This window comes from Pseudopodoces humilis, chromosome 19 (genome assembly GCF_049639895.1).
Source record: "Pseudopodoces humilis isolate 2021_Gansu_Grassland_sample_001 chromosome 19, ASM4963989v1, whole genome shotgun sequence".
Taxonomy (NCBI): domain Eukaryota; kingdom Metazoa; phylum Chordata; class Aves; order Passeriformes; family Paridae; genus Pseudopodoces; species Pseudopodoces humilis.
Genome location: NC_142218.1, coordinates 1,294,837 through 1,309,512, shown reverse-complemented (window position 1 = coordinate 1,309,512; position 14,676 = coordinate 1,294,837). Strand labels below are relative to the sequence as shown.

General features: G+C 59.8%; 1 protein-coding gene across 14 annotated transcripts in view; it reads left to right on the top strand.

The window, feature by feature from the left end:
* The window catches only part of EPB41L1 (erythrocyte membrane protein band 4.1 like 1), a 64,059-nt gene that overhangs the window by 33,721 nt on the left and 15,662 nt on the right, over positions 1–14,676 (top strand). For 8 of the 14 annotated variants that reach the window (XM_088064682.1, XM_088064684.1, XM_088064677.1 and 5 more), the window contains 14 exons: positions 1,635–1,825; positions 2,397–2,561; positions 4,856–4,960; positions 5,037–5,079; positions 5,744–5,819; positions 5,983–6,201; positions 6,289–6,376; positions 6,636–6,788; positions 7,482–7,579; positions 7,727–7,902; positions 8,404–8,552; positions 9,066–9,101; positions 10,866–11,057; positions 12,239–12,337. In XM_088064682.1, coding sequence (XP_087920808.1) covers positions 1,652–1,825; positions 2,397–2,561; positions 4,856–4,960; positions 5,037–5,079; positions 5,744–5,819; positions 5,983–6,201; positions 6,289–6,376; positions 6,636–6,788; positions 7,482–7,579; positions 7,727–7,902; positions 8,404–8,552; positions 9,066–9,101; positions 10,866–11,057; positions 12,239–12,337 — 1,773 coding nt within the window. In that variant the 5' untranslated portion in view covers positions 1,635–1,651. The remainder of the gene's footprint in view (positions 1–1,634; positions 1,826–2,396; positions 2,562–4,855; positions 4,961–5,036; positions 5,080–5,743; positions 5,820–5,982; positions 6,202–6,288; positions 6,377–6,635; positions 6,789–7,481; positions 7,580–7,726; positions 7,903–8,403; positions 8,553–9,065; positions 9,102–10,865; positions 11,058–12,238; positions 12,338–14,676) is intronic. The other 6 variants (XM_088064683.1, XM_088064688.1, XM_088064690.1 and 3 more) reach the window with 3 other exon arrangements.

Sequence of the window (14,676 nt, the reverse complement as noted above, 5' to 3'; positions counted from 1 at the left end):
AGTGGCTTTCCACTGCCAGAGGACAGGGTTAGATGGGATACTGGGGAGAAGTTTTTCCTTGTGGGAGTGCTGAGGCCCTGGCACAGGGTGCCCAGAGCAGCTGTGGCTGCCCCTGGATCCCTGGAAGTGTCCAAGGACAGGCTGGGCAGGGTTTGGAGCAACCTGGGAGAGTTGAAGGTGTCTGTGTCTACGGCAGGGTTTGGAATTGGAACAGGATCTGCAGGCATTACTCAGGGCTGTTGGTGTGGCTGCTCTGTGGGCAGGGTGGGTGATGTGACCACAGGGTCACAGATGTTCCAACTGAGACACCTTTTGCAGCCACAGTCCTCAGACTAAGGTGGGGATGATCCCAGCAGATGCTGCACAGCTGGACATGGCCTGGTGGGGGGGACTGGCAGGGCCTGAACAGCCTGAGTGGAGAGTGGGTGATGGTCCAAAGGCTGCTCCATGATCTGTGGAGTGTGGACCCTCCCAAGACACCTTGCTAGCCCATGCTGTGTTGGCATAAAAGGTTCCAAAACCATAAAGGTTCCAAAAAGACATGTTGAGCATCCCGGTATGGAAAGCGCCTTCCCCGCCCTGTTCCTGGCCCAGGGTTTGTTTTTCAGGAATCCACAGGGTCCCACGCTGGCCGTGGGAACCCAGCGTGCTGCTGCTGCTGGGATGGCCAGAGGGGAGCAAACCAGCCGGCCCGGATGTGAGCTGTGGAGCTGTCCATGTTTGCCATTTCCTGTGTCAGTGCAGCCTTTCCCCTGACTCACACCCTGGCTTTTCCTCCCACTCCTAGAAAACACCAAGTGAGGGTTCCAGCCAGTGCAGGCGTGTGGGAGCAGGAGGTCAGAGCAGCCCCACTGGCTGTGGTGCAGGGATGGGGTGTGAGGCTGTGCTCTTGCCCATGGTGGGTCCCTGTCCATGGTGGGTCCCTGTCACTGGTGTCCCTCCCCACTGCTGGCTCTTGTCCTCCAGCTCAGAGTATGAAATCCTGTGTCCTGTGCTGCTGCCACCAGCCCTTTGCAAAGCCACCTCTTGGCACAGACAGGGATCTGGAGTCTGCGAGTGGATCTGTGCATGGACAGAGATCTGGATCTGGGAATGGATCTGTGCATGGACAGGGATTGGGGTCTGGGAATGGATCTGTGCATGGACAGGGATTGGGGTCTGGCAGTGGATCTGTGCATGGACAGGGATCTGGATCTGGGAATGGATCTGTGCATGGACAGGGATTGGGGTCTGGGAATGGATCTGTGCATGGACAGGGATTGGGGTCTGGCAGTGGATCTGTGCATGGACAGGGATTGGGGTCTGGGAATGGATCTGTGCATGGACAGGGATTGGGGTCTGGGAATGGATCTGTGCATGGACAGGGATTGGGGTCTGGCAGTGGATCTGTGCATGGACAGGGATCTGGATCTGGGAATGGATCTGTGCATGGACAGGGATTGGGGTCTGGCAGTGGATCTGTGCATGGACAGGGATCAGGGTCTGGCAGTGGATCCGAGTGAGGCAGAGACGGGCACATCCCAAGCCTGTCCCAGCCTCCCCGAGCAGCCAGGGCATCCCAGCCGGCGGCTGCCCGAGCAGCATGCCCCAGCCCCGAGTGACACCTGCCGTCTCTCCCCGGTGGCGGTGAGCAGCGCGGTGACCGGCGGTCATGACAACGGAGACAGGCCCCGGCTCTGAGGTGAGGAACGCGCAGGAAGAGGCTCCGCAGCAGCAGCTGGGGGCGGCCGCCCAGGGCCCCACGGCCGCTCCCAGCCCCGCCGGCCGCGACACCGACCCCAATGAGAAGCTCGGGGCACAGCCCGACACCCGAAACATGGAGCCGGTGAGTGGGTGACGGCTCCGAGAGGGGACAGGCAGGAGGACACGGGAGGGGATGGAGAGGAGTGGCAGCGCTCGCTGGCGGCCGCCGTGAGGGAGCCCGGGGAGGCGGGCGCGGCCCTTGGGCCCGGGGGAGCCACCCCCAGAGGGGCTCCTGAGGCGGCCCCGGGCGGGCTCTGCCCCGCTGCTCTCACGGCTCCTGGCCGGCAGGACAAGCCCGCGGGAGCCGTGCGGCAGCCGGCAGTGCCTGGGGAGTGGGAATGGCCCGGCTGGCGGGGCACGGGGAGGGACTGGGCAGCGGTGCCATGTCCCAGCTGAGCTGCCCCGGGCTGGGCTGGGAGCCCCAGCTGCACCCCGTGTTTGCTGGGGAGCTGCTGCCTGGGCAGGGAGGATGGCGGTGCTCAACTGACCGCAGGTGTCCGGTCTCCAGGGACCCGGGCTGAGCCTGCAGTGTGGGTCAGTGGAACTGGCCTTGGCTGGGGACTGCCCTGCTTTGCTGTGCAGAGCCTTCCCCCTCTGCACATGTGTTCTTCTGGCAGTGGTGCCAGGTAACCCTGTGTGTGCCCCTGCTCCAGGGCACAGACATGGAGGACAAGGACTACAGTGAGACAGATGGACTGTCTGACAAAACAACTCCAAGCAAGACCCAGAAGTCACCCCAGAAAACCACCAAGAAAGTGAAGAGTGCCCTGTGCAGGGTGACCCTGCTCGATGCGTCCGAGTATGAGTGCGAGGTGGAGGTGAGTCCCAGATTTGGGGGCCTGTGCTGTCACCAAGGAGGGGACACTCCTGGGACCCTGCCCAGTCCAGAGAATCCTCAAGGACAGGACTCTTCCTAGGACAGCTTTTTAGTACCTCTGTCCCAGGGGAAAACATCCATAGAAATAGCCATTTAAGCTGAAATTTCAAAATTAGTTAAAAATCTGGAAAGAGAGACTCTTGCAGGGAATTTCAGCCCAGTGAAACCAAATTTGGCAGCTACTCATAAGAGAAAACAATATCTAAGTCAGAAGTTTAATGGCTGGGGATAGAGCTCTGCCTGGCAGTTCAGGCACCTGGCAATGGCTGCAGGATGGGACAGAGGGGACACACACCTGGCAATGGCTGCAGGATGGGACAGAGGGGACACACACCTTGCAGTGGCTGCAGGATGGGACAGAGGGGACACACACCTGGCAGTGGCTGCAGGATGGGACAGAGGGGACACACACCTGGAAGAGGCCACCTGAGCACTGGGAGATGCTGCAGGGCTGCTTCAGCCACCATCAGCACGGGCACCTCTCCCTTCTAGGACAGCTGGGGGACACCCAGAATTCACTCAGGTGTTGGGGCTGGTGTTTGTGGAAGGTTCTGATGGCCCTGCCAGGAGAACAAGGCAGCAGGACATTCCAGGACCCCCTGTTCCTATCTCCAGCACTTGCTGCTGTCTCCTGTCTCCATACTGGGAAGGCAGTGCTGCACCATGACATTTTTAAGGACTGACAATTTTGCTTGAAAATGAAAAGCTGAGGTTGCTCAGGAACCTGAACCTCAGGGATCTGAGAGCCTTTGCCAGAGAGGCTTTTGCCCTGCTCTGGCCAGTGGCACACAGGTGTTTGCTGGCAGCACAGAGCAGATCTGTGTGTGGGTGCCGCCTGCCCCAGGGCTCGACTGCCCAGGGCTGATGAACAGAGGGAGGCTGGGAGCAGAGAGCACCCCAAGGCTGGCTGGGGGGTTGTGGCCCCTGCCCATGGCATGGGAGCAGGGTCTTTGGTCCCTGTGCTCCAGAAGCCCTGGCTCTCATTTTAGCAGTAAAATTGGTCACAAAGATGGGTTGCCCCCAGGATGAAAATCTTCCTGAAGAAGGAAAGGAGTGGAGCATCCTAAGGGCTCATAAGCCCTGGCAGTCATCCTTCCCCTGACTTTTCCCAGAGCACTGTCCAACTAAACTGGGATGGCAGGAGAATCTCAGGTCATAGGTGCTGGCAGAGCAGAGCAGAGCAGTGCCCCTCACCACGTCACCCAAAGATGTGCTCAACTGCTTTTGAAAAAAGCCACCTGGAACACAGGGGAGATGGTTTAGGGTAGGAATGCTGGTGCTACATTTCCTCTGTTTCTGGCAGACCCTGTTGGAATAGTTGTGCCTTGTCCATGTGCTTTAATTAAACCTTAATTCAGTGAAAATCCAACAGGGGAGTAAAACTGTTCGGTGTGACACCCCAGCACATGCCATGGGTGAGTGCCTGCCTTCAAACCTGGGTCAGAAGGAGGGAGGAGACCCAGGAAGGGTCTGCTGGAAAAGCTCTGGAGGGCAGCAGGAGCCCAGGCTATGCTGCTTGGTGCCCTGGGCTGCCATCCTGGGGGTACCCAGTGGAAGTGCTCCAGTACATAGATGCCTTGGAGAGGGGAGATGGGAGCTGCCAGGCTGAAAATAGGGGATATGCACACTTGGGAAGGGCTGTTCTTCCATGGCCATGAGTAAGCCTGGCCCTTGGTGCCACTGGTAATGAAGGGAAATTCAGGGGAATTCAATTCCCATCCCTGGAGTTCAAGGCCAGGTTGGATAGAGCAGCCTGGTTTAGTGGAAGGTGTCCCTGCCCATGGCAGGGAGGTGGAACTGGACAATCTTTAAGGTCCCTTCCAGCCCAAACTATTCTGGGATTCATTGATACCAAGGATGCTCTCTATCACTCCACACGCTCCTGGCTCCTGGTGGCTCTTGTCATTCTGTGCTTGGGGATCCCTGCAGTGTGTGTCCCCACAGTGGTGTCCCATCCCTGCAGTGTGTGTCCCCACAGTGGTGTCCCATCCCTGCAGTGTGTGTCCCCACAGTGGTGTCCCATCCCTGCAGTGTGTGTCCCCACAGTGGTGTCCCATCCCTGCAGCCCAGGACACCCTTTGGCACCGCTTTAGGGACACACAGGTGATCCTGGGGCTGCAAGGCTGGGATGTGGTGAAGCCCACACTGGGTGAGAGCATGTTTTGGTGGTCACCTGGAGGGTGTCCAGGAGTCCAAGGGACCAGCTGACCATCAGCCTGTCCATGTCTCTAACAGAAACATGCCCGAGGCCAGGTGCTCTTTGACATGGTGTGCGAGCACCTCAACCTCCTGGAGAAAGACTACTTCGGCCTCACCTTCTGTGATTCAGACAGCCAGAAGGTGAGCACGGGGGGTCCCTCTGCAGCCACCCCCTCCAAGCTGTGGGCCCCCCTGACCTGCTGTCTCCTCGTTGCAGAACTGGCTGGACCCTTCCAAGGAGATCAAGAAGCAGATCCGCAGTAAGTGCCTGGGGAGGGTCTGTCCTCCCCAGCCCCGGGGTGTCCCATGGGGCTCCTGGATGGCTCTGTTTGGCTGTCCTGTGGCAGATCACCTCCCTGCCTGCCCTGGAGGGCACCTTTGGCAGCTGGCCTGGGGACAGGGACACTGTTGCTCATTCAGTTGTTTGTTACCCACCTTGTCTCTTAGTCATGAGAGGTGGGGGGACAAAGGACCCCGTCTGTGCCACTGGAGAGCTGGCTGAGACTTGATGCCACTCTGGGCACCTCCTGCCCTGTGCAGTGGGGACAGGGATGGTGGGGGCAGTGAGGGGACCTTGCTGGGACAGATGCTGGGATGCATTTGCCATGGTGTTGCTTTGCTGGGGTGGCAGAAGAGCTGTTGCCTGAGGTGTCACCTTCTGGAACACAGGAGGCTTTTGCTGGAACACAGAGCTTGTGGCTCCTGCAGTTGTGATGCTTTGCTGTCTGCAGCTCTTTGGGAGCATTCATCAAGTCGTGCTGGAGTCCCAAGGGCTGTGCCTCTGGCAGCCTCTAGAGTCCCCTTGTCCCTGCCCTTTGCAAGGCTTGGAGGGAGCAGCAGGATACTCAGTGGACACATGGGTGTTCCTGTGCCCTGTGTGCAGCCCCATGGGTGCTGTCCTGAACTGCTCTCTCCCCTCCTCAGGTGGGCCCTGGAACTTCGCCTTCACTGTGAAGTTCTACCCTCCAGACCCTGCCCAGCTCACAGAGGACATCACCAGGTAAGGACCACGGGCCTCCTTCCCAGGGAGTCCCAGCCTGCTGTGGGGTGCACAAGTCTCCTTCCTGGAGAGCCCCAGCCTGCCCTCGGGGGGCACCAGATTCCTTTTTGGGGAACCCCAGCCTGCTCCTTTGCCCCACTCTGACCGTCTGCCCCTCCTGCAGATACTACCTGTGCCTGCAGCTCCGTGCCGACATCATCACGGGGCGCCTGCCCTGCTCCTTCGTCACCCACGCCCTGCTGGGCTCCTACGCCGTCCAGGCTGAGCTGGGTGACCACGACACCGAGGAGCACGTGGGCAACTACGTGAGCGAGCTGCGCTTCGCCCCCAACCAGACGCGGGAGCTGGAGGAGCGCATCATGGAGCTGCACAAGACCTACCGGTGAGCCCCAGGAGGGGACAGCACAGGACAGCTGCCCCATGCCCGTGGGGCACCCAGCCACGTGTCCCCTTCTCTGTCTCCCTGCAGGGGAATGACCCCTGGGGAAGCAGAGATCCACTTCCTGGAGAACGCCAAGAAGCTCTCCATGTACGGAGTGGACCTGCACCATGCCAAGGTACGGGACTGGGGGCTGCCAGAGCACTGCCCCTTTCCAGCCTGCTCCTGCCCACCTTCCTCCTGCAGGGAAGGCTCCTGGCATGGCTTTGGGTGGCACCAGAGAAGCTCCAGAGATAACCTCCACCAGCCTGGGGTTCAGTGTTCCCTCTGCCCCCCAGGCGCCCGCAGCACTCAGCAGCAAGGACGTGGCACTGCTGGCCAGGCTGGCTCTTGCTGAGCTGCTGACCTGTCCCCTCCTGTCCCTTTGCCTCCTCCAGGACTCCGAGGGCATCGACATCATGCTGGGTGTCTGCGCCAACGGCCTCCTCATCTACAGGGACCGGCTGCGCATCAACCGCTTCGCCTGGCCCAAGATCCTGAAAATTTCCTACAAGAGGAGCAACTTCTACATCAAGATCCGCCCGGGGGAGGTGGGTGCCAGGTGCTGGTGCAGCCCCTGGGTACCTGTCCTGAGGGGTTGGGGCTGACAGTGAGGATTTCCTCACCTGGCTCTGGCCTCTGCTCCAAGGATCCCACGTTTATGACCATGCTGGCCAAGAAAGCACATTCCTGTAGCATGGATTTTCTTTCATGTTCTCTTGTGACTTCAGCAGCTGAGGGACCCCAGGATCCCATCCCTGACAAACATCACGCCAATCATATCACCTACAAGCTGGTGTAGGGAGCTTGCCCAGGAATGGGGATTGAGGGCCATTTTTGTCATATCTTCACAAGGTTTTTACATTCATTTTCAGACTTTATTTTCATTCATTTATGATGGGAAAATGCATTTCCACCCACACTTTCCAGCAGGCTGGAGGGCAAGGACAGCACACCTGGTAGTGATCCCTCAGACCAAAACAGCTGGAAAAGCTTTTTGTTTCTTGAGGGAATTTATCTTGCACTGAAAAGCCATTTACAGCTGACGAAAGTGCTTAAGCCAGAGGTGTGGGGTGTATTCCATCACCCTGCTGGGCATGGTGCTGGGCATGGATTTGAAGATTTTTGAGGGTCTTTTGCATGGTCACAGCTCCTGCCAGGGTAACCTGAGGACCTTGGCAAGGTCCTGGCATGTCCCCCGGGGCAGGATGTGCCTGTAACAGCCTGTCTCTGTCTCCCCCAAGTATGAACAGTTTGAGAGCACCATTGGCTTCAAGCTGCCCAACCACCGCTCAGCCAAGAGGCTCTGGAAGGTCTGCATAGAGCATCACACCTTCTTCAGGTGAGGAACCTCCTCTAGACCTTCTCCAGGCCTCCTTTCCCAGAGGCAGACACGTTCCTGCTTCTGCTGCAGTGGGTGCACGTGGGGGGCAGTGCCGGGGAGCCTGACTGGGGCTCACTGACAGCCTCCCACCGCTGTGACCCCTAGGCTGGTGTCCCCAGAGCCACCCCCCAAGGGCTTCCTGGTGATGGGATCCAAGTTTCGGTACAGCGGGCGCACGCAGGCGCAGACGCGCCAGGCCAGCGCCCTCATCGACCGCCCCGCGCCCTTCTTCGAGCGCTCCTCCAGCAAACGCTACACCATGTCCCGCAGCCTGGACGGAGGTACGGCCGCCTGGGCACGGGGCACACCGCTGCGCTGGCAGCAAGAGTCACAGCACAGCGTCACAGCAGCATCAGGCTTCCTTCTGGAGGCTGTCCCCAGCCACATCCCCCTGGCACAGGGGCTGTCCCCACCCCAAGGGATAGCTCAGACTGTGCATGAACAGGGGAATGTGGCAGGGCTGGGGTCAGGCAGCTCAGGGACACATCACCCCCTCCCCTGTGCTCTGGGACTGCTGGGACCACCTACCCCACGTGTCCTGCTGAGGCAGGACTGGGGTGGCAGGGCTGGGCTGACCTGGCTGTCAGAGCTGGGAGGAGCTGGGTGGCAGGGCTGGGGTGACCTGGCTGTCAGAGATGGCAGGGGCAGGGGGGCTGGGGCAGGAGCGGGCTGGCAGGGCTGGGGTGACCTGGCTGTCAGAGCTGGCAGGGGCAGGGGGGATGGGGGCTGGGGCAGGAGCAGGCTGGCAGGGCTGGGGTGACCTGGCTGTCCCCCATGTGCAGAGTTCTCGCGCCCAGCCTCCGTCAGCGAGAACCACGATGCCGGGCCTGAGGGTGAGAAGCAGGATGAGGACGGTGAGTTTGGCAGCAGGAGACGCTCTGAGACAGAGGATGAGGAGGTGACCACCCCGACGAAGATCAAGGAGCTGAAGGTACATCCGAGTGGGCAGAAGAGGGTGGGGTTGGAGGGGTAGGCAGGCAGGGCCTGGGCACAGGCAGCAGGGCCGCGCTGCAGGCAGGAAGGGTCACCTCCAGGCAGGGTCCCTGCAGCCCTGTCAGTGTCAGCTGTGCCCCAGGCTGGTGGGACCCTCGGGATGTAGCTCTTGGCCCCACTGGTGGAAGTGGAGCTGTCACAGGGGTTCAGCTTAACTTGGATTCCCCAGAGCTCTCCAGGTGGTCTCAAGGCTTATCCCCAGGCAGGGCTGACCTGGGAGCAGCCCAGTTCTGGGACAGGGATGGGGACAGGCTGAGCACATCAGTGCCCACCGCTGCCTGGGCACAGCCCACCCCCTCCTGCCCTGGTCCCTGGGCTGTCCCAGCCCATTTCAGCCCCATGCTGGGAGGGGAGGGGGGTCCCTACCAGCCTATCAATTTAACTGTGCTGTTTGTGACAAGTGCCCTCAACTGACCCTGCTGGTTACTTTTAACCCTCTCTTTGCTGCCAGCCGGAGCACGAAACAACCCCCAGGCACAAGCAGGAGGTATTCTCTCTCTGGAGTATCTTAGTCCTCATTGGTGCATCATATTGTCCATCCTTCCCAAAACAAGTCTGTCTGTCACCCTATTTACTGGAATACAAGATGCACCGGGCTGGGGGTTGGGTGCTGGAGGAGCCCGAGGAACAGACAGCTGGGGATCAGCTGTGGCATCTTCTATCCCACTAAGTAAGGTGGTCCTGATCGTGCCTGTGAGCAAGAGCCCTCCCAAGGGCAGGAGAGCCCCTGGCCCATTGGGATGACCTGGCTTCTGCTCGTGTTCCTGACCCTGCCATGTCCTCACCTTGTGTCTCCTCTCCTGTGGAGCTGGTCCCATCCTCCTGCTGGCACTCGACCCACGCTCTGCTCCTGCCTCAAACCAAGCTGCCTCATCTCCCCCTGCCCAGCTCTTCTGCAGCCCCCTGAGAGCTGGGCTGGGGCTCCCTAAGCACTGTGGCTGCCATCCCACCCCACAGGGGCCAAGAGGCTCTGAGCTGCCTGGGGGAGGCCAGCGCTGACACCAGCCCTGTGCCTGCCCACCCTGAGAGGGGCTGAGCAGAGAGGGAGGCTGAGCCCTCCCTGCACAAACTGTGCCTGTGGTGGCCCCATCAGGAACGATTTGTCCTGGCCTCCAATCCAGGGCTGCTCCCTGGGGGATCCCCTCTGTGAGCAGAGATCCCAGCTGGAGCTGCCAGTGGGAGCAAGCAGGGCCAGGGGATGGGGTTGGCCACGCTGGCACCACCCAGGCTCGCTGTGCAGCCCCACCGGAGGTGGGCACCGGCCCCGACCCCGCCCACCTCATCGCTTGCCCACTGCATGTGCATGTGCTGCACCCAGCCCAGAGGTGGGCACACCTGAGCCCTCCTCAGCTCCGATATGCGGGGCCAGGGCGGGACTTTTCCTGAGCTGTGCTGAGCCTTCAGCATCTGGAAAATTTGGTGGGGCTTTTTCTGGGACTCTCACGGGTCTCTGCTCTGTTGCCGAGGAGGTACCAGGGAGGTGTTTGGGGGGCCTCCTTTTGAACCTCAGGAGAGCTTTGGGTTTGGGTTGGAGGCAGAAGCCAGGTTCCTCCTGGGAGCTGGTTTGCCCACCTCTGCGGCGGGACGAGGGGGCCACCCAGCGCCTGTGCCCTCACCAAGCCACGCTCTGACACCTGACCCCTCTCCCCTGAGCACTCTGAGCTGTCCTCTCTCCACAGCAGATCAGACCCACCCCACCTGGGCTGGTCCACAGGGATCTAGGCCTGGATCCATGCTGGACATCCCTGCCCAGCCCTGGACTTCCACCTCTTTGTCAGAGCCCGCTCCGGAGGAGCTCTGCTGGAAATGCCACTCCCCTGCCTTTCTGAGACAGAGCCTGGGTTCCCTTTGTGCCTGGTGCCAGACAACAGCATAGGCTGCTGGTGTTTCCAGCAGGGCCCCATTCCTTGCTGATGCCAAGGGAGAGCCCACTCTCCCCTCCAGGAAGCTTTAGCTTGTCCCCAGCCAGGAGGACATGAAGCCCTGGAGATGCCACCAGGCCATGCCATGCCCTTGACCTGCCACACACATTCAGCTCTGTGCTGCCCTTCTGCTGCTTCCTGCAGGGAAAGAGCTGCTCCCTCTCTTCCAGTGAGACCTGCAGACCCTGGTGCTCCATTATGCTCCTCATTTGGTTCCTGAGACCCTAAATTCCAGCCCAGTGTGACACCAAGCCTCCCAGCCTCCCTGCTCATCCCTTCGGACTGGGCTGCTGCTTTAACCATCGCTCTCTTCCTCTCTCCTTCCCAAGTTTTTAGACAAGCCAGAGGATGTTTTGCTGAAGCATCAGGCCAGCATCAATGAGCTGAAGCGAACCTTGAAGGAGCCCAACAGCAAACTGGTTCACAGGGACCGGGACAGGAGGCTGCCTTCCTCACCAGCCTCTTCCTCACCCAAGCACGAGGATGAAACACCAAAGGGAACCCCTGAAAAGGCCACTGAGGTTTGTTCTGCTGCTTCTCTTCCAGAGAGGATCAGGATCTGTTGGGGAGGAGTCCTTCAGCTCCTGTGCTGCCCGGAGGGAGCATGGTGCGAGCGATGTGCTGGGGACAGGGATGTTGTTTCTAAGTTTTTGAATCATTTTCACTGCTGGAGGGGGGTGTCCCTGGGCACTGCAGGAGACTGAACAGCCCCTCTCTAGAGGTGTTTTGGGGCTACCTGAGAGGTGGGCTGTGTCTCTGGTGGCCCATGGGGTGAGGTTTTGCTCACTCTTCTCAGGAGCAGCCTGTGGGGCAGTGCAAGCACAGGTCCTGCCTGGGGGTGTCCCCAGCAGAGCAGGACCAGGCCCCTGTGCAGGGGAGTCCCATGGTGCTCTCAGCACTGGAAGCTGGGTGATGGGAGGAGGTGGAAGAAGAGTGGTGCCACGCTGGCATCCCACACTCACATCCTCCCTTCTGGGCATTCTGCACCCTGGCTTTGCACTGGGACCATGGGGCGACAGGAGAGCGCTGGAATGGGGGTGCCAGGACAGAGCCCCCGGTGCTGGAGGGGTATGGATGTGGCACAGCTGGGCTCTGTGGACTGGGGCCTGCTGGGCTCAGTGCAGGCAGCATGTGACAAGAGTGTCCCCCTGCCAGCCTGGACACCCTGTCCCTGCCAGGGACCCTCCCTACCTGCTGTCCCCTGGCAGGGCTCTGAGCCAGTGCTGTGCCTGCAGCAGGAGATGTGTTTCCAGGAGGGTGGGTGCCACACGTGGGGCTGTTCTGCCCTGGTTGCCCTGGCCATGGAGAGGGCATGGGCTCTGCAGGGAATTCAGGATGTGCCCATATTCCCACTGGGCCCCATCACTGCCCAGAGATTGGGGCTGCAGGGGGGCTGTGGCCCCTGACAAAGCACTCAGCTGGGAAGAAGAGGGACTTTCCCCCACACTGCTTTTACCATGGAATATATCAGGTGCAGAGATGTGAATGGAGCATCTAGAGCTGGCACAGCTGTGACCTCTGTCCATCTATCTATCCATCCTTCCATCCATTCATCCATCTGCTCACCCACCTGCCCACCCTTTGTTTCTTCATTCCTTCTCAAATTCTCCCTTTCTCTCTCTCTCTCTCTCTCTCTCTTTGTCTCTCTGTCTCTGTCTCCCTCTCTCTCCCCGTCGGTGCTGGGGTTTCCGTGCTGGCACAGACGATGGAAGAGGACACCTTAGACGATTTTGCATCTGAGCATGGAGCTTCCTTAAGCATGGAGTCTTTCACACAGAAAAGCCTTGTCTCCTCTCCTGAGGTTGTCACCATCCCCTTTCTCCCCCACCTCTCAGTCTCAATGTGGGGGTCCCCAGCCTGCCAAGGGGTCCTGTGGCCTCTGAGCAGAGCTGCCCATGTCTGGGTCCCGTTTCTGGTGATAGGCAGGACCCCTCCCATGGCAGGGCTGTTGGTGAAACCTCTCCCCTGGCTGTTCTCTGGCTGGATTCTGAGATATGTTCCTGGAGAGAGCTCCCAGTGCTGCTGTGGGGCCATGCAGGAGCCCAGTACTGAAGGTCCCAAGGCAGGGGTGACCTGATGGCCTGGACACCCAGGTGACTGCTCCAGCAGCCTCAGGTTGCCCTTGGCTGCAGCTGGAGTTCCCTAGGCTCAGGCACCCTGACAAAGGCATTCTTGGACTCCTGCCTGTGCACAGCCAGGTCACGCTCCATCAGTGTGAGGGGTGTGAGCTCTCAGCACCCTCTGTGTGCAGGTTTAGCTCAGGGGAGGGGACAGCCAAGAGTGGTGCCTTCACTGAGCAGAAGCAGGCTGGGGTTAGAGCCTTGGTTCTGGAGTGGTTGGTCCCAGGGACACATGGTGCTGGGACACTTGTCCTGCCTGAGCACCCCAGGGGTGGGGGACAGGCTCGGCACACTCTTGCTCTGTGTGGATGTCCCTTAGTGCATGCAGAAGTCACCAGCACAGGCAGGAGCCTGACCCTGGGCTGGCTGAAGCAATCCCCAGGAGGCAGGATGGGGGGTCAGGGAGGGCTTGGGCACAGCCTGGGCTTCAGCAAGGATATGGCACCTTGAGTGGAGCAGCAGCATCTCCTGGTCCATGTTGGCACCCTCCCCATTCCAGTATTTCAGAGCTGGAGGACAGATACAGCAGGTGTGTGCTGCACACACATCTCTGGAGCTGGTCTCGCCCTCGGCGTGCCTGGCCTGAGCTGGGGTGCAGGTGCTAAGGAGGCCTCACCAGTGGTTTCTCTCGAGGCATCTGTGACTGAGACTCAGCCCTGGCATGTCCCCACATACCCTCACAGGCCAGAGCCTGTGGTCCCCATGAGAGATTGATTCGAGGGGGTAAAGGCACATCTGCAGAGCCTGGAGCTCTTGTCACTGCCAGAAGATCTCCTGGTGCCCATGGGCTTCAGGCCCACTGAGGTTGGATGGTCTGTCAGTTCCAGCCCTCTGTCCCCACTCCTGCTGCAGGACAGGAACACTGGACTGGGCAGTGCCAGAGCCTCTCCAGCTCCCTGTTTTGTCCCAGCATCTGATTCCCTCATTGTCCTTGCCTGAGGCTGTGCTTTCCTCTCAGGTGAGCTGGGTCTTGCTCAGAGCAGAGGAGGGCAGCAGAAGCACTGAAGGATGCCCAGGGGAAAAGCCTCACACGTGCCCAGGGCTCTCTGAGGTTGTTGCCCCCATTGTCAGGGGCAGAGGTTGTCTCTGCTCCCTTCTGTCTCTTGTGCTGCCTAGGCCACAGTGGGAATGGCCTTCCCACTTGCTCCTGTCCCTAGAGCAGATGTGGAGGGAGGGAGGGAAGAGAAGTGTGGAGGTCACTTATTCCTTGGGAGCTCAAGGCTGGTCTCTGGACAGACCCTTCCCAGCATCATCCCTCCAGAGGCAGCTTTGCTATGGTTCCATCCTCCAGCCCACTGACCTCCAAAGCTCATGAACTCCCTGCTTCCCTGGGGAACGTGTCCCAGTATCCAGAGATTTGCTCCAGGCATCCCCCAGAGCCCTCAGGCTCTGGAGACACAAGGGCTGCCCTGAGCTGTGGCTGGAGCTGGCACTGAGCCCTCCAGAGCTGAGTTCACACCAAGGAGCTGGATGTCCCTTGAGCTGGGCTGTGCTCATCTCAAGAGTCTGAGGAAAAGGAAGAAGCTTGTTTGGAAATAAATCTGAAACTTTGGGGTTTTCCTGACTGGCGAAGAGGTCCTGTTATGGATGAGCACGTTCTGGGAGTCAGACTTTTTGATCTACATTTATCTTGGGCCTTAACTCAGAGAAGGAGCCTGAAGAAACTCATCTCCTTTGCCCAGGGAAGGTCTTCTCCGAAGGACTCTGGTTTGCAGCTGGAGAAGAGGGATGAGAGGGCTTTGCTGAGGAGATTTGTACATGTGCTGTCCATCCTTGTCCTGGCTGAGAAAGGGTTCTGCAGTGGGACAGCAGGGCAGGAGGAGAGAAGCTTCTGCACCCTCAGGAAAGTGAGCGGTGTCCTGGCTGAACAGAAGGAGGGAGTGCTGAGGGAATGAATGCCAGGCACCAGCCTGGGCTGTGAGCAGCCCACTGAGCCTCCCAGTTAGGGGTGATGCTGCTGCCATGGGTCAGACCCAACTGGGAACAGCCCTGGTGCAGCTGCTGCTCCTGGCAGGCACTG